Source organism: Myripristis murdjan, chromosome 23 (genome assembly GCF_902150065.1).
Source record: "Myripristis murdjan chromosome 23, fMyrMur1.1, whole genome shotgun sequence".
Taxonomy (NCBI): domain Eukaryota; kingdom Metazoa; phylum Chordata; class Actinopteri; order Holocentriformes; family Holocentridae; genus Myripristis; species Myripristis murdjan.
The window spans coordinates 10,250,936-10,264,617 of record NC_044002.1 but is presented as its reverse complement, the minus strand read 5'-3'; the positions used below and the strand labels follow the sequence as shown (position 1 = coordinate 10,264,617).

Genomic DNA, 13,682 nt, shown 5'->3' with positions numbered 1-13,682 from the left:
TAAATGGAACTAAAATGACAGGACATATTTTAGTGTATGCTATTAAAGAGATTCATTCAAAAATGGTATAGACACAACATTGATTAAAAAAAGAAAAATCTGACAAAATGATCAATAGCACCAAATTAAAACAAATGATGGTACATTTTAAAAAGGTGCTAGATGACGCAAGTCCTTAACAAAATAAAATGCTCTTTATTTTAGAAACACTGAATGATGATCATGCAGCAGTGATAGTTTTGACCAAAAACTTCAGTCCCCTTCCAAATATGTCTCTAACAATATGCATTTGACTATGTTGTCATTTGTTGTGCTCTGGTCTTGCAGCTTCAAATCCATTATGACAAGCAGCTGGGCAACTTGATCGTTCATGTCCTCCAGGCCCGAAACCTCGCCCCACGGGACAACAATGGCTACTCTGACCCATTTGTTAAAGTCTACCTCCTGCCAGGGAGAGGGTGAGTCAAGGGTGTACAAACCGCAAACACCCCAAATAGTTCAGGATAGGGGAGCTAATACAAAGCAGAGAGAAATGCCTTTATGTAATGTCAGTTTGGTTGGTTTAGTGTAGATCATGCAAATGTGTGGATACAGAGCAGCGTTCATGACAAATTTAAGGATTCACAATGAAAGTGTTATAGTCTCTTATACTGTATATCTGGGTGTTGACAGCTTGTGAGGAAAAAAACCTGTTTAACGTTACTGTCGCTGATTTGATGTTTTTCAGTGTCTTATAAATGTTCAAGGCATTGCTGTTTTCATCCTGTGCTGTCTCTTTCAGCTGTTTTTTTGGAGAGGGAATCTGAGTGCGTCTTGAGTAACACACACGCTTAGACCTTCCCAATGAAATCTAGGTTTAAAAGGCAGCCATTTTGCAAAGCTCAAACCTAATTTCCATTCCTTTTTAAAATGATTTACAATTGATTTTGGCTTACCATGACATCTCTCAGCGTGCAGCACATTACCTTTCCTTGGTATCAGCTCCATCACCTGTTATTAACATCAGGTCCTCCAAATAAATGTTTTAGAAATGTTGTTCCCATGGCGATTAGATAAGAACTCTTTGTTAAGTGACTCATCAGCAGCAAATCAATGTTGAATGACAACATCAAGCATTATGTAAATAATATGAGGTTGATAATGTACTTCATGATGTTGTCCCTGCTGATGAGTGTTCTAGGTGCGAGGGCAGGAAAAATCAATACCTCTCATATTTGCTTGTAATACGATCCACACCCCCTCATAGGTCCAGGGCTCCTTTCTCATTCTGATTGCGCTGTAATGTAATTGGCTCTCCCACCTTCGCTGCTGTATCTTCGGTCCTTTGAGATCTGCTGGTGTTTTTACAGGGCCCATTTCAGATAATAGTGGTCACGCAAGCATGCTCACGTGAGCGCATGTGTGCACATACACGTGTATATGCTGCCTGTGTATACACGCACAGTCTTGCTCACGGCTATCAGAACAGCAACTGCAATCCATGTAGAGGCTTTGCAGTTGTTTCCAAAACCTCCTAGCAACCACGGCCGGTGCCATCATGGAGGTCCACTGGAGAAATGGCCAGGCGCAAATACACAGTGACCAGGCATGAAAGACGTAATGTTACCCAAAGTACTGTTGTGGCATAGGTGCAGATTCATTAAGTAACACAGAAAGTGAATAGTCTGATCGATTTGTTCCTAAAATTAGGTTGCTGTCCTTAGCTTTAGCCTCTGCTCTAAAATGCTATCATTGCATATTTTATCAAGGAGTACATAGCCCTAAAACTATATATTTTGCATCATTTACTCACCTCAAGTCTTCAAAAACTGTAACCATTTCTGTTAGAGTGGAGTTGACTGGTGACTTTGACCAAGACCTGTGAAAAGGATTTCAAATCATCTGTTTCAAATTCTCAAATTCTTCTTGCAGTACAATCCAAGTTCAGAACCACTTCTGGTGAGTAAATGATGCAAGAAATATAGTTTTTGAATGAAGCATTCCTCTAGAATTAGCATGCAACCAGCTAGTGTTTTCTTCTGTGAGATGCATTAGTTGCAGATATGTTTACAATGACAACAAGCCAATGATGGTTAGCAGACTAGATTTTTTTTTTTATGATTTTCTAGCTACCAAATGGCACAAAATCAAACATTTTTACTGAATTCTGCGGAAAGGGCCAAGTTGTGCTTATAAAATGCAACCAGCATTCACAGCTACTCTTACTCAAGAGCTGTGGACCTCCACTATGGCTGCTACAGGATGTCATCACGTGAAATCCTCTGTACATGCACCCACATACTGCACATTGCAATTCCACAACATGCAAATAAAAAGCACACATTCTGATAATCCTCCTCCACAAGCACACCACGTGCCCCCTGCTGTGCCCAGACCCTGGACACATAGACGATGCATAACACGCCAAGCCTGTTCGGGACCTTTTTAATCCTCTCCCGCTCCCACACACACACACTCACAGTCCACAGACACTCTCTGACCCCTCACCCCCCTTCTGACTATTGTTTCTGTATGTTGTTTTCTATATTTAATGCATGCTGGACCCCCTCAGTCAGGTCATGGTTGTCCAGAACGCCAGGTATGTTGACTTGCCCACTATGATTATGACACTTTGGTCCTTTGGTTCTGTTTTGGTTGAAGTTTGGTTGTCAGTCGGTCAAGACTGCGGATTGGTAAGAGCTGTTTTTGTTTTTGTTTTTGTTTTAAACTCTAACGGGAAGTTCATTGCAAGTTTAAGTCAATTAGTTGAGTCCTGCTAACCCCCTTCTCCCTGGCACAGTTGTGCACCCTCCCTGTTCCCCTTAATCTCATGATGTCCATGGTGTTAGAGTGAGCGTCCGTCTTTGCATTCTAGAGAAGAACCCTCCCCCCCTTTAACCCCAGATATTAACATCTGCCCTTCACTTTAACATAATGCATACAGCATACTGTGCCAACGTTAACCTTTTTCCCAACTAACTCGTACGTTCTCCCGAGAGATGGCCTCTTTGTGTTCCTAACCATTGTGATTTAACACCCTAACATTGCGCTTTCCTCCCTTTAGCATATTGTCGTTGTTGTGATTGAAACCCCTCAGCAAAGTCCCCCATCCCGCCCCAACATTTTACCCCTGATGCCCCAATATACTCCGTACACACTCCCTTTATTTTGCCCTGCAATCCTTATTTATTCCATCATTTAGTTACTATGATAAATCCTACTTGTGTTTTGGCATTTCTTCACCAAACTAACTCTCACACACTGACAGTCCTATATCAAACCCTACACACTGCAAAAAAATCCATCTTAACAAGTCATTATTCTAGTCCACTGAGGCTGTTGTGCCTTAAACACTTACTTTTCTTAAACAAGTGAAAAAATCAGCTCTGCAAATCCACTTATGTCAAGGATTTTCTTGAAGGAGGTGCTATTGCCTTAATTTTAGTGGAGTGATCTTATCTCCAGACAATGGTTATGAATATGTCTATAGAAGATTCCTTAAAGATGATAAATTGCGTTGTTGCTGTATTTTTTCACCCGTTTTAAGAAATTAAAATTGTGTGACTATTAGACTAAATGACATGATCGACAAGAAAGATGGACTTTTTTGAAGCGCACCCTTACATTGTGCAACGTTGTCTTTGCACGGTGGCTCATATATTGTGACCGTCACACTGTGCCATCCACCTAAACACTGTGCATCAAACTCATTTTCTCCTCTACTGTCGCATTGTGCCCGACACCAGTGTGTTGTACTCATTGCATTGTGGTGGTCCCCCAAACTGCAGTCCTATTGTATATCCTGTCAGTGACCTGCCGTGTCTGTGATTTATGTGTTCCCTCAGTGCTGAAAACAAGAGGAGGTCCAAACACGCAGGCAAGAGTCTCAACCCCGAGTGGAACCAGACTGTCATTTATAAGAATATACACCTTGAGCAGGTATGTGGATGGATTTCAGATTCACTCAAAACTCGTACTTCTGTATTTCAGTAATTCATAAGTCAATCAAAATAATGTAATAACAACTATTATGCAACATACTGCCACAAAGCTCTGTAGGCAACGATTAACGATCTATGAAAAACACAAAACATCAGCCCACGCCATGTGCCAGCCATGCTCCACGGATTTTATCTTGAATATACATTTACAAACTAAGGCAAACACACACACACATGCTGCTCCTCAGCACAGCCATTATCACACACATTATCTCTGTTGCACTGAGATCGAAAACAGATCCATAACATAGGTTTTCTGCAACCCCCCCCCCCCCCTCCCTCATCCAGTGTGTTGAGGTTGACCTGTTTTGAATGTCTTGTCCATATGCTGGGGTCTGCTGACAAATCATTGTCTTTCTCTGCTATTGGCACTTTGACTAGCCGTGTGGAACTGCTCTTAATGTAGATTCCCCTGTGGTCGGTCAGTAGTTTTAGTGGAGCAGATGGATGTTCCATTGGGATTTAATTATTCTATTTTACATTCTATTTTTGATTCACTGGGCCCATATCAATTACATGCTTTTTTAAATAGAGTTTGAATATGAGCTCTCACTTGATGTTGAGATCAAACATGTTTTTTTTTTTTTCAAAGGTTTGCTTTTACATTTTGTTTCATGTTGCTCAGCCAAGATAAGGTACCAGAGGGATACGTTCACTGTTTGATTCTATGTGTTTCAGCTAAGGAAGAAGACCCTGGAAGTGAGCGTATGGGACTACGACAAAGGCTCTTCTAATGACTTCCTAGGAGAGGTAACCTTCTCAGACACTGACTTACATTAACTTTAGCAAACTGATGCATTGATTTGTGCGCGTACACACATTCGTTAAACTGCTCTGTGTTTTCCCAGGTCCTCATTGATCTGTCGAACACCGCCCAGCTGGACAACGTCCCACGGTGGCTCCCCCTGAAGGAGCAGAGCGAAGGGGACCACCACCGGCGCTCGCACTCGGGCCAGGGCCGTCAGCATTCCTCTAAACCTTCCTCACAGCACTCCTCCCCAAAAACTACCGGCTCCTCCCATGATATCCAGGACTCCCCTAAATCGTCGGTCATCAAGAGCCGAAGCCACGGGATCTTTCCCGATCCGGCCAAGGGTAGGACATGATGAAATTCCTTCACCTGCCTGACTCTGTCACCTTCATCCCCTAACAACCTTCTGTGCTCCACTGGGTCTCTACTCTTCCCGTTTCCTTTTTGTCTCTCCTTTGTTTTGTTTTTTTCTCTGTCTGACTCTTTTCTCACTTCTTGTGGCTGTTTCTTCTCTCTTGCTATTTCCTCCCACCATGTCGATGTCTTCCTCTTTCCACCCGTTTCTCTCTCTCTGTATTCTTATCTCACCAGGTCCCACCCTTCCCATTTTTGCTCACCCATCGTAGCTTCAGCTTCATGCTTTTTGCTTTCTCATGTTTTTTTTGTTTTTTTTTTTGGTTCCTATGTTTTCACCCAGCTCAGAGGCCTAGCATTAGCTTCCTCTGTCTTTCTTCTAACACTGAGGGCAACGTGGCCGTGGAAGGCTTTGAACGCTCCCCTAACTTTACAATAAATATCCTTCAAATTATAAGGATGCTAAAAGATAATATTTTTAACAAGGCCGTTACCATGCTAGCGAGATATCTTACTAGCCAGCTGGCCAATCACAAAAGTGCACACTCTGGTAACAGCCTCTAAGTTCGCTGAACTAAAAGTTAGCTTTTTTTTTTGGTAATTTGGTGAATCTGGTTGTTTTAGACACGCAGGTGCCCACTATCGAGAAATCTCACAGTAGCCCTGGCACATCGAAGCCTTCCCCGTCCGAGGGCCTGAGCCAAAGCCACAGCCACGGACACAGCCAACACTCTCGCTCGCACGGCGCTTCACGCTCCAGCAAAAGCGCCGCACGGCAACACCATCAGGACAGCAGCACTGGAAGTGGTGGAGGCGCTGCCATAGCAACGGGCGATGCCCCTCAGCAGCCACAGCAGCAGCCGCCGCAACGCCTCCAACCAAGTAAACCAAGACGCAAATAAAGCCTACGCAGCATGGCCTCCTCGCGCTCATCTGTTCCACCTTCTGTTGAGTTATTTTTTCTGCCTTTTTTTATTGCTATTCTCGTTTTTCTTTACCTTGGTACCCTCTGGTCCTCCTCCCCTTGTATTCACAGTGTGTTCACCTCTCACCGCTTCTCTTCTGTATGTACTCACAGTGTGTAGAGCCAGCACTTCACTTGTACTGTAGAACACTGTCTTCCACCGCCCTAAGTTTGATCCCTTTTCATAAAGACCTAAAGAGGCATAAAGCTTGCTCTAATACCTAAAGACCAGATCCACCTAAAGGAAAACTGTAAAAATTAAAAATACTAAACAAGTTGTAAAACTTTTTTTTTTTTTTTTTTACTACAAGATAAAAGTAAACAAACAGTTCTTTTTACATAAGTAAAAGCTACATTTTTCTAAATTTCCTTTGGGATAGTAACTTAAATGGATTTTATTTTTATTTGAGTTGACAGGAGGCATGACAGTAAAAGAAATTACTCAATAAAAAGAAATCAATAACCTTTTTCTGAGTGTAAAATTAGCAATAAGACCAGCAGAGTTGCAGGACATATTTTGAAGAGTCAGGTCAGGACACCCTGTCAGTCACTGTCAAGAGATCAGCCACACTGCCAGCTCTCTCAGACAACCAGGCTAGTAAACGACTTGCTTTGGCACGACAATGTTAATCTATGGACCGGAGATCATCAAGAGAACATTTGGGCATTTTTTTATGGCTCCAAGAGAGATTACTGCCGCCAGCTAGCGGTTAAACATTTTGGACTGAATGACTGATCCAAGCAGTAAAACAGAAGAAAGTGCACTCCCACCCCCTCCCCAAGATATCATTAACCTCTTTTGATTTTGTTTTTTTGTTTTGTTTTTTATTGTTTTTTTTATTTTTTTGGAGTTCCTTTTGATTTCCGTTATGTTAACAAACAACAACCGGCTTTTCTGAGGCTCCTCCACTGAGATGGCTGTGCATGCAGTCCGCTGCCCCACCACACTCTTTTTGTTTTTACTACTACCGGACCCACAATGCACCTCAGTAGACGCTGCACACCCCGCCCCTTAGTGACATGCGGGCGGGGCGAATGTGCACTGCGCACTGTGGCTGCATGTGATTGACAGTCAAGCTGGTTGCCATGGTGAGGATGTACCGCTCTCTGAGTCTCCATCTTGCTCCTCCTCCCTTCCATCTTGACCTTTGACCCCTTCCGGCCATGACCTTTGTCTCCTGGCGTGATCCTCTGACCTCTGACCTTTGACCTGCACCTGCGAAAATAAAAACTCCGCCCACCCAGGCCAAAGAGGCCGCCTCTCATTGAGGCACCACAGACACAGCGTAGTAGGCGTGCTCACCATTCAGAGAGCCCAGTCCGATTGGCTGCCTGCCCTGCCATCGGTTGTGTCGGCCAAAGGGAGCAGAGCAGACGGCAGACACCTGACCCTCAGGAAAGCCGTGTCAGAAGAGAGGCCGCAGACCACCGGAGGTGAGAGTTTGCCCAAGAGTCTCCTCTCTGTCGTGTGACTGAAACACAGATGGAGCAAGGAGAGAAAGAGAGAGAGTGAGAGAAAGAGAGGATGGGATACTACTAACGCACACCTGCAGAAAGAGAGAGAGGAGTCTGATGAGCTAAAAAAAAAAAAAGATAGAAGACAGGATAAGAGAGAGAGAGAGAGAGAGTTGCACTCAGCCACATCACCACAGATTCATGCAGCGAGACACAATTTCTTAACGGCCGCCAACACAGTTCACTAATACCAGGAAATGAATGTCTCCAACTGTGGTATGATTCATTGACAGTTAATGCTGTTTCACTTCCACAACTGCTGCGTCATGACTCTCCGTTGGTGCTCTGAAATGGTATTAGTGAACTTTTTCAGCCCTTCAATTACATCGTGTTGAGCGGCCAGAGGGGAAAGCGTGTCAGCATGGATCCTGTTTTGCACCACATTCACGCATCTCACATCATTCATATTCTACCTCACTGCCGTATCGACTGTTGGAGAGCAATGGCTTTGTTGAAGTGTTAAAATATTTAAATATGGACAGTCTGTATTTGATTAAGTACTACACCCAAAATGTGCAACATATAAACAAATGAATTAAACTCCCATTAAATCAGTGGATACTCATAAACAGCCCTTTAAGTCCTTAAGATGTGAAACTGACATGGTAGTAATTTCATTTTGATTATCTAAGTGAGATGCTAGGCTCCAGTTACTATTTAGTACTCTCATACAGATGACTAACAATGTCAGTAGGGTCTACGTGCCTCTTGTTCGGTCTTCCGTTTACATATTTGTTATATTTCTCTGGATTTAATTGTCCGTTTCATGTTAGTGCTTTCTATGTGAGTTAATTAGTATACTGTCTTGTCATTGTCTTTGTCTTTGAGAAAAAGATGCTAAATATGCTACATTCGTCCACATGCTTCTCACTAGTCCTCAATGTTCGTGCGCTACTCATTACAACTCGGTTTTGTGTGTTTTGACAAAACTATCCATAGGCAAGTTAGAGATGTTTTAACTTGTAAAGTCAGATAGAATGGTTTTTGAATTGCTCAGATATCGACTAATCCCTCTTGGTTTTTAGTCTGCACTTTCTTGGACCCTGTAGAGGTGCGAGTTTTCTCTGTCTCTGTCTTTCTTGTGACGGCTGTGGTTGCATTCCTACGCAGCGCGGTCCAGCTACAGGTCTGGCGATGCTCCCGTCACAGCAGCCTCACTGGACAGCGGCCTGAGTGGCAGCGCCTACAGCCTATTGGACGAGGAAGGAGAGATGAATGAGGTGGACAGTGCCATCTTCCAGGTTCCCCGGTTGTAAGTCGGCTCATTCGCATCATTAAAGCATAAAGGCTTTTGGTGTAATATCATCAACAGAACCATATCATATCTCCAGTGTATTATATTGTGAAATAACCGTATAGCTTTATAACAAGCATTATGTTTTCCTCTTTCTCTAGTGGAAAGATCCCAAATGGCACAGATGTGATGAAATCATCAATGGGACACACTGACTCCGAAGGTAAAATGTACATGCATATGTATATGTAATTATATATTATTCATTTGGGTAATATACCAAGGTTTGGTGTTTTAATGCATACGTAATTGAAAAGCTCCGAAATATTGAGTTCTCACGAAAGTTTCCTTCTATTTTATGGACATTAACCATTCCACTACACACTAAAACTGGGGATCATGAGCAAAATGATCCATATCACTGTGAAGCTGGCTTCAGATTTTTCAGACCACAAATGGTACAGGATCCAAACCTACTCAGTCTATATGTACATTTGCACGTGTGTGTTGCTGTTTCAGTTTCCAGCAGGTTACATATTCTCTCCATGCGTCATTCCCATATGCAGGCCCACGCACTAACAGGTTATTTTCTTCACTCTGTCTTCGCTGCTTTCTCTCGTTCTCTCCTTGTGAAGTTGCAATTTGAGATTATTATGAAATGACTAATGTGAAGGTGACAGCAGTGACTGACATAACAGTCTGGGGTGGTGTGACACGACCTGAGAGAGGCTGAAGAAGTGAAACTTGCCATCATCTTTAAAAGCATCGTTCACGCAATGTCAGACTGAGGCATGATACACACACACACACACACACAGATGGATGTGTTGACACAGTCCTCCTCATCCTCACTCTCTCCGCACCGTCTGATTCTTGCTCTTATCTCTGTACCTTCACTGTATCTCTCTCCTAGTAACACACACACACACACACACACACACACACACACACAAAAGCATTTTCAGACTACCATAACTGTTTGCCAGAGTCTTGTTGACCCAGCTTTCAGAAATGTCATTTTCATTCAGTTTCCAAGGCAACTGGAGGCCAGTTGGAGCTTCTCATAACTTCTCCATGTCCTTGTTAAACAAATAGATGAGATTGGTTTCAGGCCATGTTTAACATTACTCATGGTGAGGATACAGTTAATGTCCAGAAGAGGGCGGTGTTCAGACATCTGATTTCAAAAGCTGTTGGAGTAAAGACAGGAAGAGAGAGAACAGGAAAACCTATATGTACATTGACTCGTTTGTGTGTGTGTGTGTGTGTGTGTGTCTCTGTGTGTGTGTGTGTTCAGGTAAGACCCAGGTAATGGGAGAGATAAAGATCGCTCTGAAGAAGGAAATGAAGACGGAAGGCGAACATCTGGTCCTCGAGATCCTCCAGTGTCGTAACATCACCTACAAATTCAAGACTCCAGACCACCTGCCTGGTACTGGAAACATGACTAGATACATGAAAGCACACACACACACACACACACACACACACAGATACATATTCCTGTATGAAAACAGCCACAGAAAAACTATAAACTCACTCATATTCACGCTCATACAGACACACACCTGAGAACCACTGGTGTCAGGTTTGATGCTGCTGGTTTGCCTTTACACCTTACGTTAAAACGTTTCCCTGACACCCATGGTGAAATCAGCATTCTCTTTCAGTCGCTGACACCTCTTATTTTACATGGTATTGGTTTTTTAAAGAGAAGTATCTCTGCAGATCAGAGCCGATGGAGAACCCTAACCCTGAGCAGCATCAGCAGTGTACTTCTAAAAATCCTCCAGCGTTTGCTGTAATACGTCCTATTCAGGTTTCTACCTACTTGTGGTTGAAAACCTGTAAAAGCTTTAGTGGTGGCTCTCCATCCCACAGAGACACATATTTGACTTTTTAAGCAAGGTTTATTTATTTGTTTGCACCATTCGTACACACTGGCAATTGAAAGTGCTTTACATAACAAGCTAAAACACTAAAAAATGCAGTTAAAAAGAGATTAAAACATGGTGAGGAGAAATTAAAGTTATACAAGAGTAAAACAAGATGAATTTAAATATCATAAAATCAAAGTGCAGAATTAGCCATAAGCAGCATACTGTTACTGGGGAGGGACGGGGCATGCCTGAGGCTAGCCGGCAGCTTCTTCCAGCCTTAGGAGGAATTTTTTTTTAAGACAGCCTGGAAGTCCTGGGAGTGATAGGCCCTTTACTGCCCTCTACTGGCCGGCTGCAGAGCAACAGAGCTCAGAGAGATGATCTTAATGTTTGTAAGGAGGTGCATCCTCATAATTCTGCACAGTATCAGCTCTGGGCTTCACATTGTGCTGATTGATTACATAAGATAATACTGGCTGTAGTTGTGGCTTCATAAAGGCTACAACTGCTGAAGTCTTTCAGTTTTCTCTACAAACTGCGGCTTCAAGAATAAAACTTGTCACTGTGTAGAAATCCCTCCTCAGGCTTCAGACAGGTTAGCAGCAGGCCTCTTTATCTAGTTTACCTTTATAGTTTAATACCAAAATCAAACTCAAACAAATGACACTCATAGCAATGTTGTATCAACTCTCTGTGTGTGTGTGTGTGTGTGTGTGTGTGTATTTGTGTTTCCACAGACCTGTATGTGAAGCTCTACGTGGTGAACATCGCCACCCAGAAGAGGATCATCAAGAAAAAGACCAGAGTGTGTCGTCACGACCGCGAGCCATCCTTCAACGAAACCTTCCGCTTCTGTATGAACCCCACCGGACACTCTCTGCAGGTAATCTCTCTCTCACAGCTCACGTACGCTCTGATACTTTTGAATGTTGTTATTCACCCATACTGTGTGTGCTGCATCCTCTGTATGTGCACGGAGCATGTGCAAGAAATCAATGGAATCACTCAAGCATCAATATGAAATGCTTTGAATTCATTAATTCTTGATTCTTTAACAACAAACATAGTGGTGATCCAACAGAATACCAAAAATTGTAATTTTAAGGTAATTCTATTTCTGATTTTTTTTCACATTTCAGAAGCAAAAGAATAGCCTTATTTCATTGCATGTGTTTATTAATGGATAAAAAAATTGGTCAATAATATTGAATTGAATCATTGACCCCCAGTTTCCAAAGTCAAAATGAATCGTTCCAAAAATGAAAAATCACTTAACCAAGCTGAATGAACCACTATTATCTCTATAAGCACAAGCACCACACAGTTTATCTATAAAGTGAGAAAGAAGTACTTTTCACCGCAGCACTGTTTTCCCGGTTTGTTTAGGAAGGGTCAAGTTAAGACTGTAGAGCTGAAAATCAGTGCACAGTGGATGTTGTTGCTCACCAGAAGTAGATCCAAACATAAACCTGGAAGCATCAGCTATATTGATATTTATTGTAATTGGAACAAAAAAGTAGGAATCTACAGGACATATAAAAATACCAACAAGACATCCATGCATTTGTAACTGCCTGGGAGCATTTCAATAGAGTGTGCCGTCTCCATTGCTGCCTGTAGGCTCCATTCAGTTCACATTTATCAGTGTCAGCTGTATATTAAAGCGAGATTACTTAAGGGGGGCTGTGTTGTGCGGCACTAGTGGGTTTGCTTGTAGCAGGTTTGTCTATAACTATGATCAATATTTGACTGATCCAGAAAAAAATCCAAAAATGTGCATCTCTACTCAGCATAGAGTTTGTAAAAGTGTTAGAATGGAGCACAGATACTAGGAGTGTGAGTCTTTGGCTTAACATCAATTCTGTATGAGGCCTGTTGCATCCTCTTCACCAAGCAAGCCCACGATCTACGCAAGCTGTTTGCTTTCATAACACACACACATAGATCGACTCTCGTAGGTCCATTCTGATGACATTTTTTTTGAATGGGAAAGGCCATTCTACTCCAATTCAAGTTGTATGGTGCCAACGTTTGGGGATGATTTTGGCGTCTATGTTCTCCTCATTGAGCATGTTAAGTCAATCCCCTATAATTTGGTGAGTTCTTGTGAAATACTCAGCATGACGATATTTTCTGCTTCCATGCCAGCTGTTCCTGGTATCCAACGGGGGCAAGTTTGTGAAGAAGACGCTGATCGGGGAGGCCTACGTGTGGCTGGACAAAGTGGACCTACGCAAGCGAGTGGTGAGCTGGCACAAGCTGCTCGCCAGCACCGCGCAGATCCACTCGTAAAGGGAGACTCATCTCGATGGGGCACAGAGAAGCTTCTGATGTCTGGGGATGCCTGATGACTTCAGCATCTCCGTCACTGAAAACCACTTTTCTTAAGGATAGAATCACAGGTCTACTGCTGGGATGGGCGGGGCGGGACGGGACGGGACGGGACGGGCAGGGGGAGTGAAATATCTCTCTCTTCAATTTCAGTTTCAGGGAAAGGATAGCTCGAGATGCGGCTGGTTGTTTGGGGCGAGGCAGTAAAAAAAAAAAAAAACTGTCAGAGATGTGGGATTTTTTTGTGATACAGGAAGTAGTTATGTGTTTACAAGAAATGACCATGTGTTTACAGGACGTAGTGTAGCCAGCGGAGAGTAGAACATAGGTGCTGAGTTAAGAAGGCAAGCACGGAATCAACCAGGTATTACACACTGTAACACATGCACTTGCACACACTCACTCACACACACACACACACACACACACATAATTATTTACAATTTTGCACACATGAATTCACACAGAAGAGAAAAAAAAAATCAATTTCAACTGATACAGGGAATGGACACTTGTAGATTCTAATTTGTTTATTTAGATGTTTTATCCATGGATGAAATTCTGTTTCTTTGAATGAACTCTCCTCCTTGCTTTATTATGATCTGCAGAGTTATATTGATTTACAAAAGCATTTTGGGAATGATATATTGAAGACTCCTCGTGCGGAGAACTC

At 42.7% G+C, this 13,682-nt stretch overlaps 1 protein-coding gene across 1 annotated transcript in view; it reads left to right on the top strand.

Annotated features, from left to right (window-relative positions):
- Positions 1 to 13,086, top strand: part of pcloa (piccolo presynaptic cytomatrix protein a) — a 55,601-nt gene extending 42,515 nt beyond the window's left edge. Inside the window, exons 16-27 of the mRNA XM_030046428.1 lie at positions 328 to 458; positions 2,552 to 2,578; positions 3,825 to 3,918; positions 4,659 to 4,730; positions 4,829 to 5,075; positions 5,710 to 5,967; positions 7,295 to 7,483; positions 8,675 to 8,816; positions 8,960 to 9,021; positions 10,096 to 10,230; positions 11,416 to 11,561; positions 12,827 to 13,086. Of these exons, the coding sequence (XP_029902288.1) occupies positions 328 to 458; positions 2,552 to 2,578; positions 3,825 to 3,918; positions 4,659 to 4,730; positions 4,829 to 5,075; positions 5,710 to 5,967; positions 7,295 to 7,483; positions 8,675 to 8,816; positions 8,960 to 9,021; positions 10,096 to 10,230; positions 11,416 to 11,561; positions 12,827 to 12,970 (1,647 nt within the window). The 3' untranslated portion in view covers positions 12,971 to 13,086. The remainder of the gene's footprint in view (positions 1 to 327; positions 459 to 2,551; positions 2,579 to 3,824; positions 3,919 to 4,658; positions 4,731 to 4,828; positions 5,076 to 5,709; positions 5,968 to 7,294; positions 7,484 to 8,674; positions 8,817 to 8,959; positions 9,022 to 10,095; positions 10,231 to 11,415; positions 11,562 to 12,826) is intronic.
- The last annotated feature ends 596 nt before the right edge of the window (positions 13,087 to 13,682 follow it).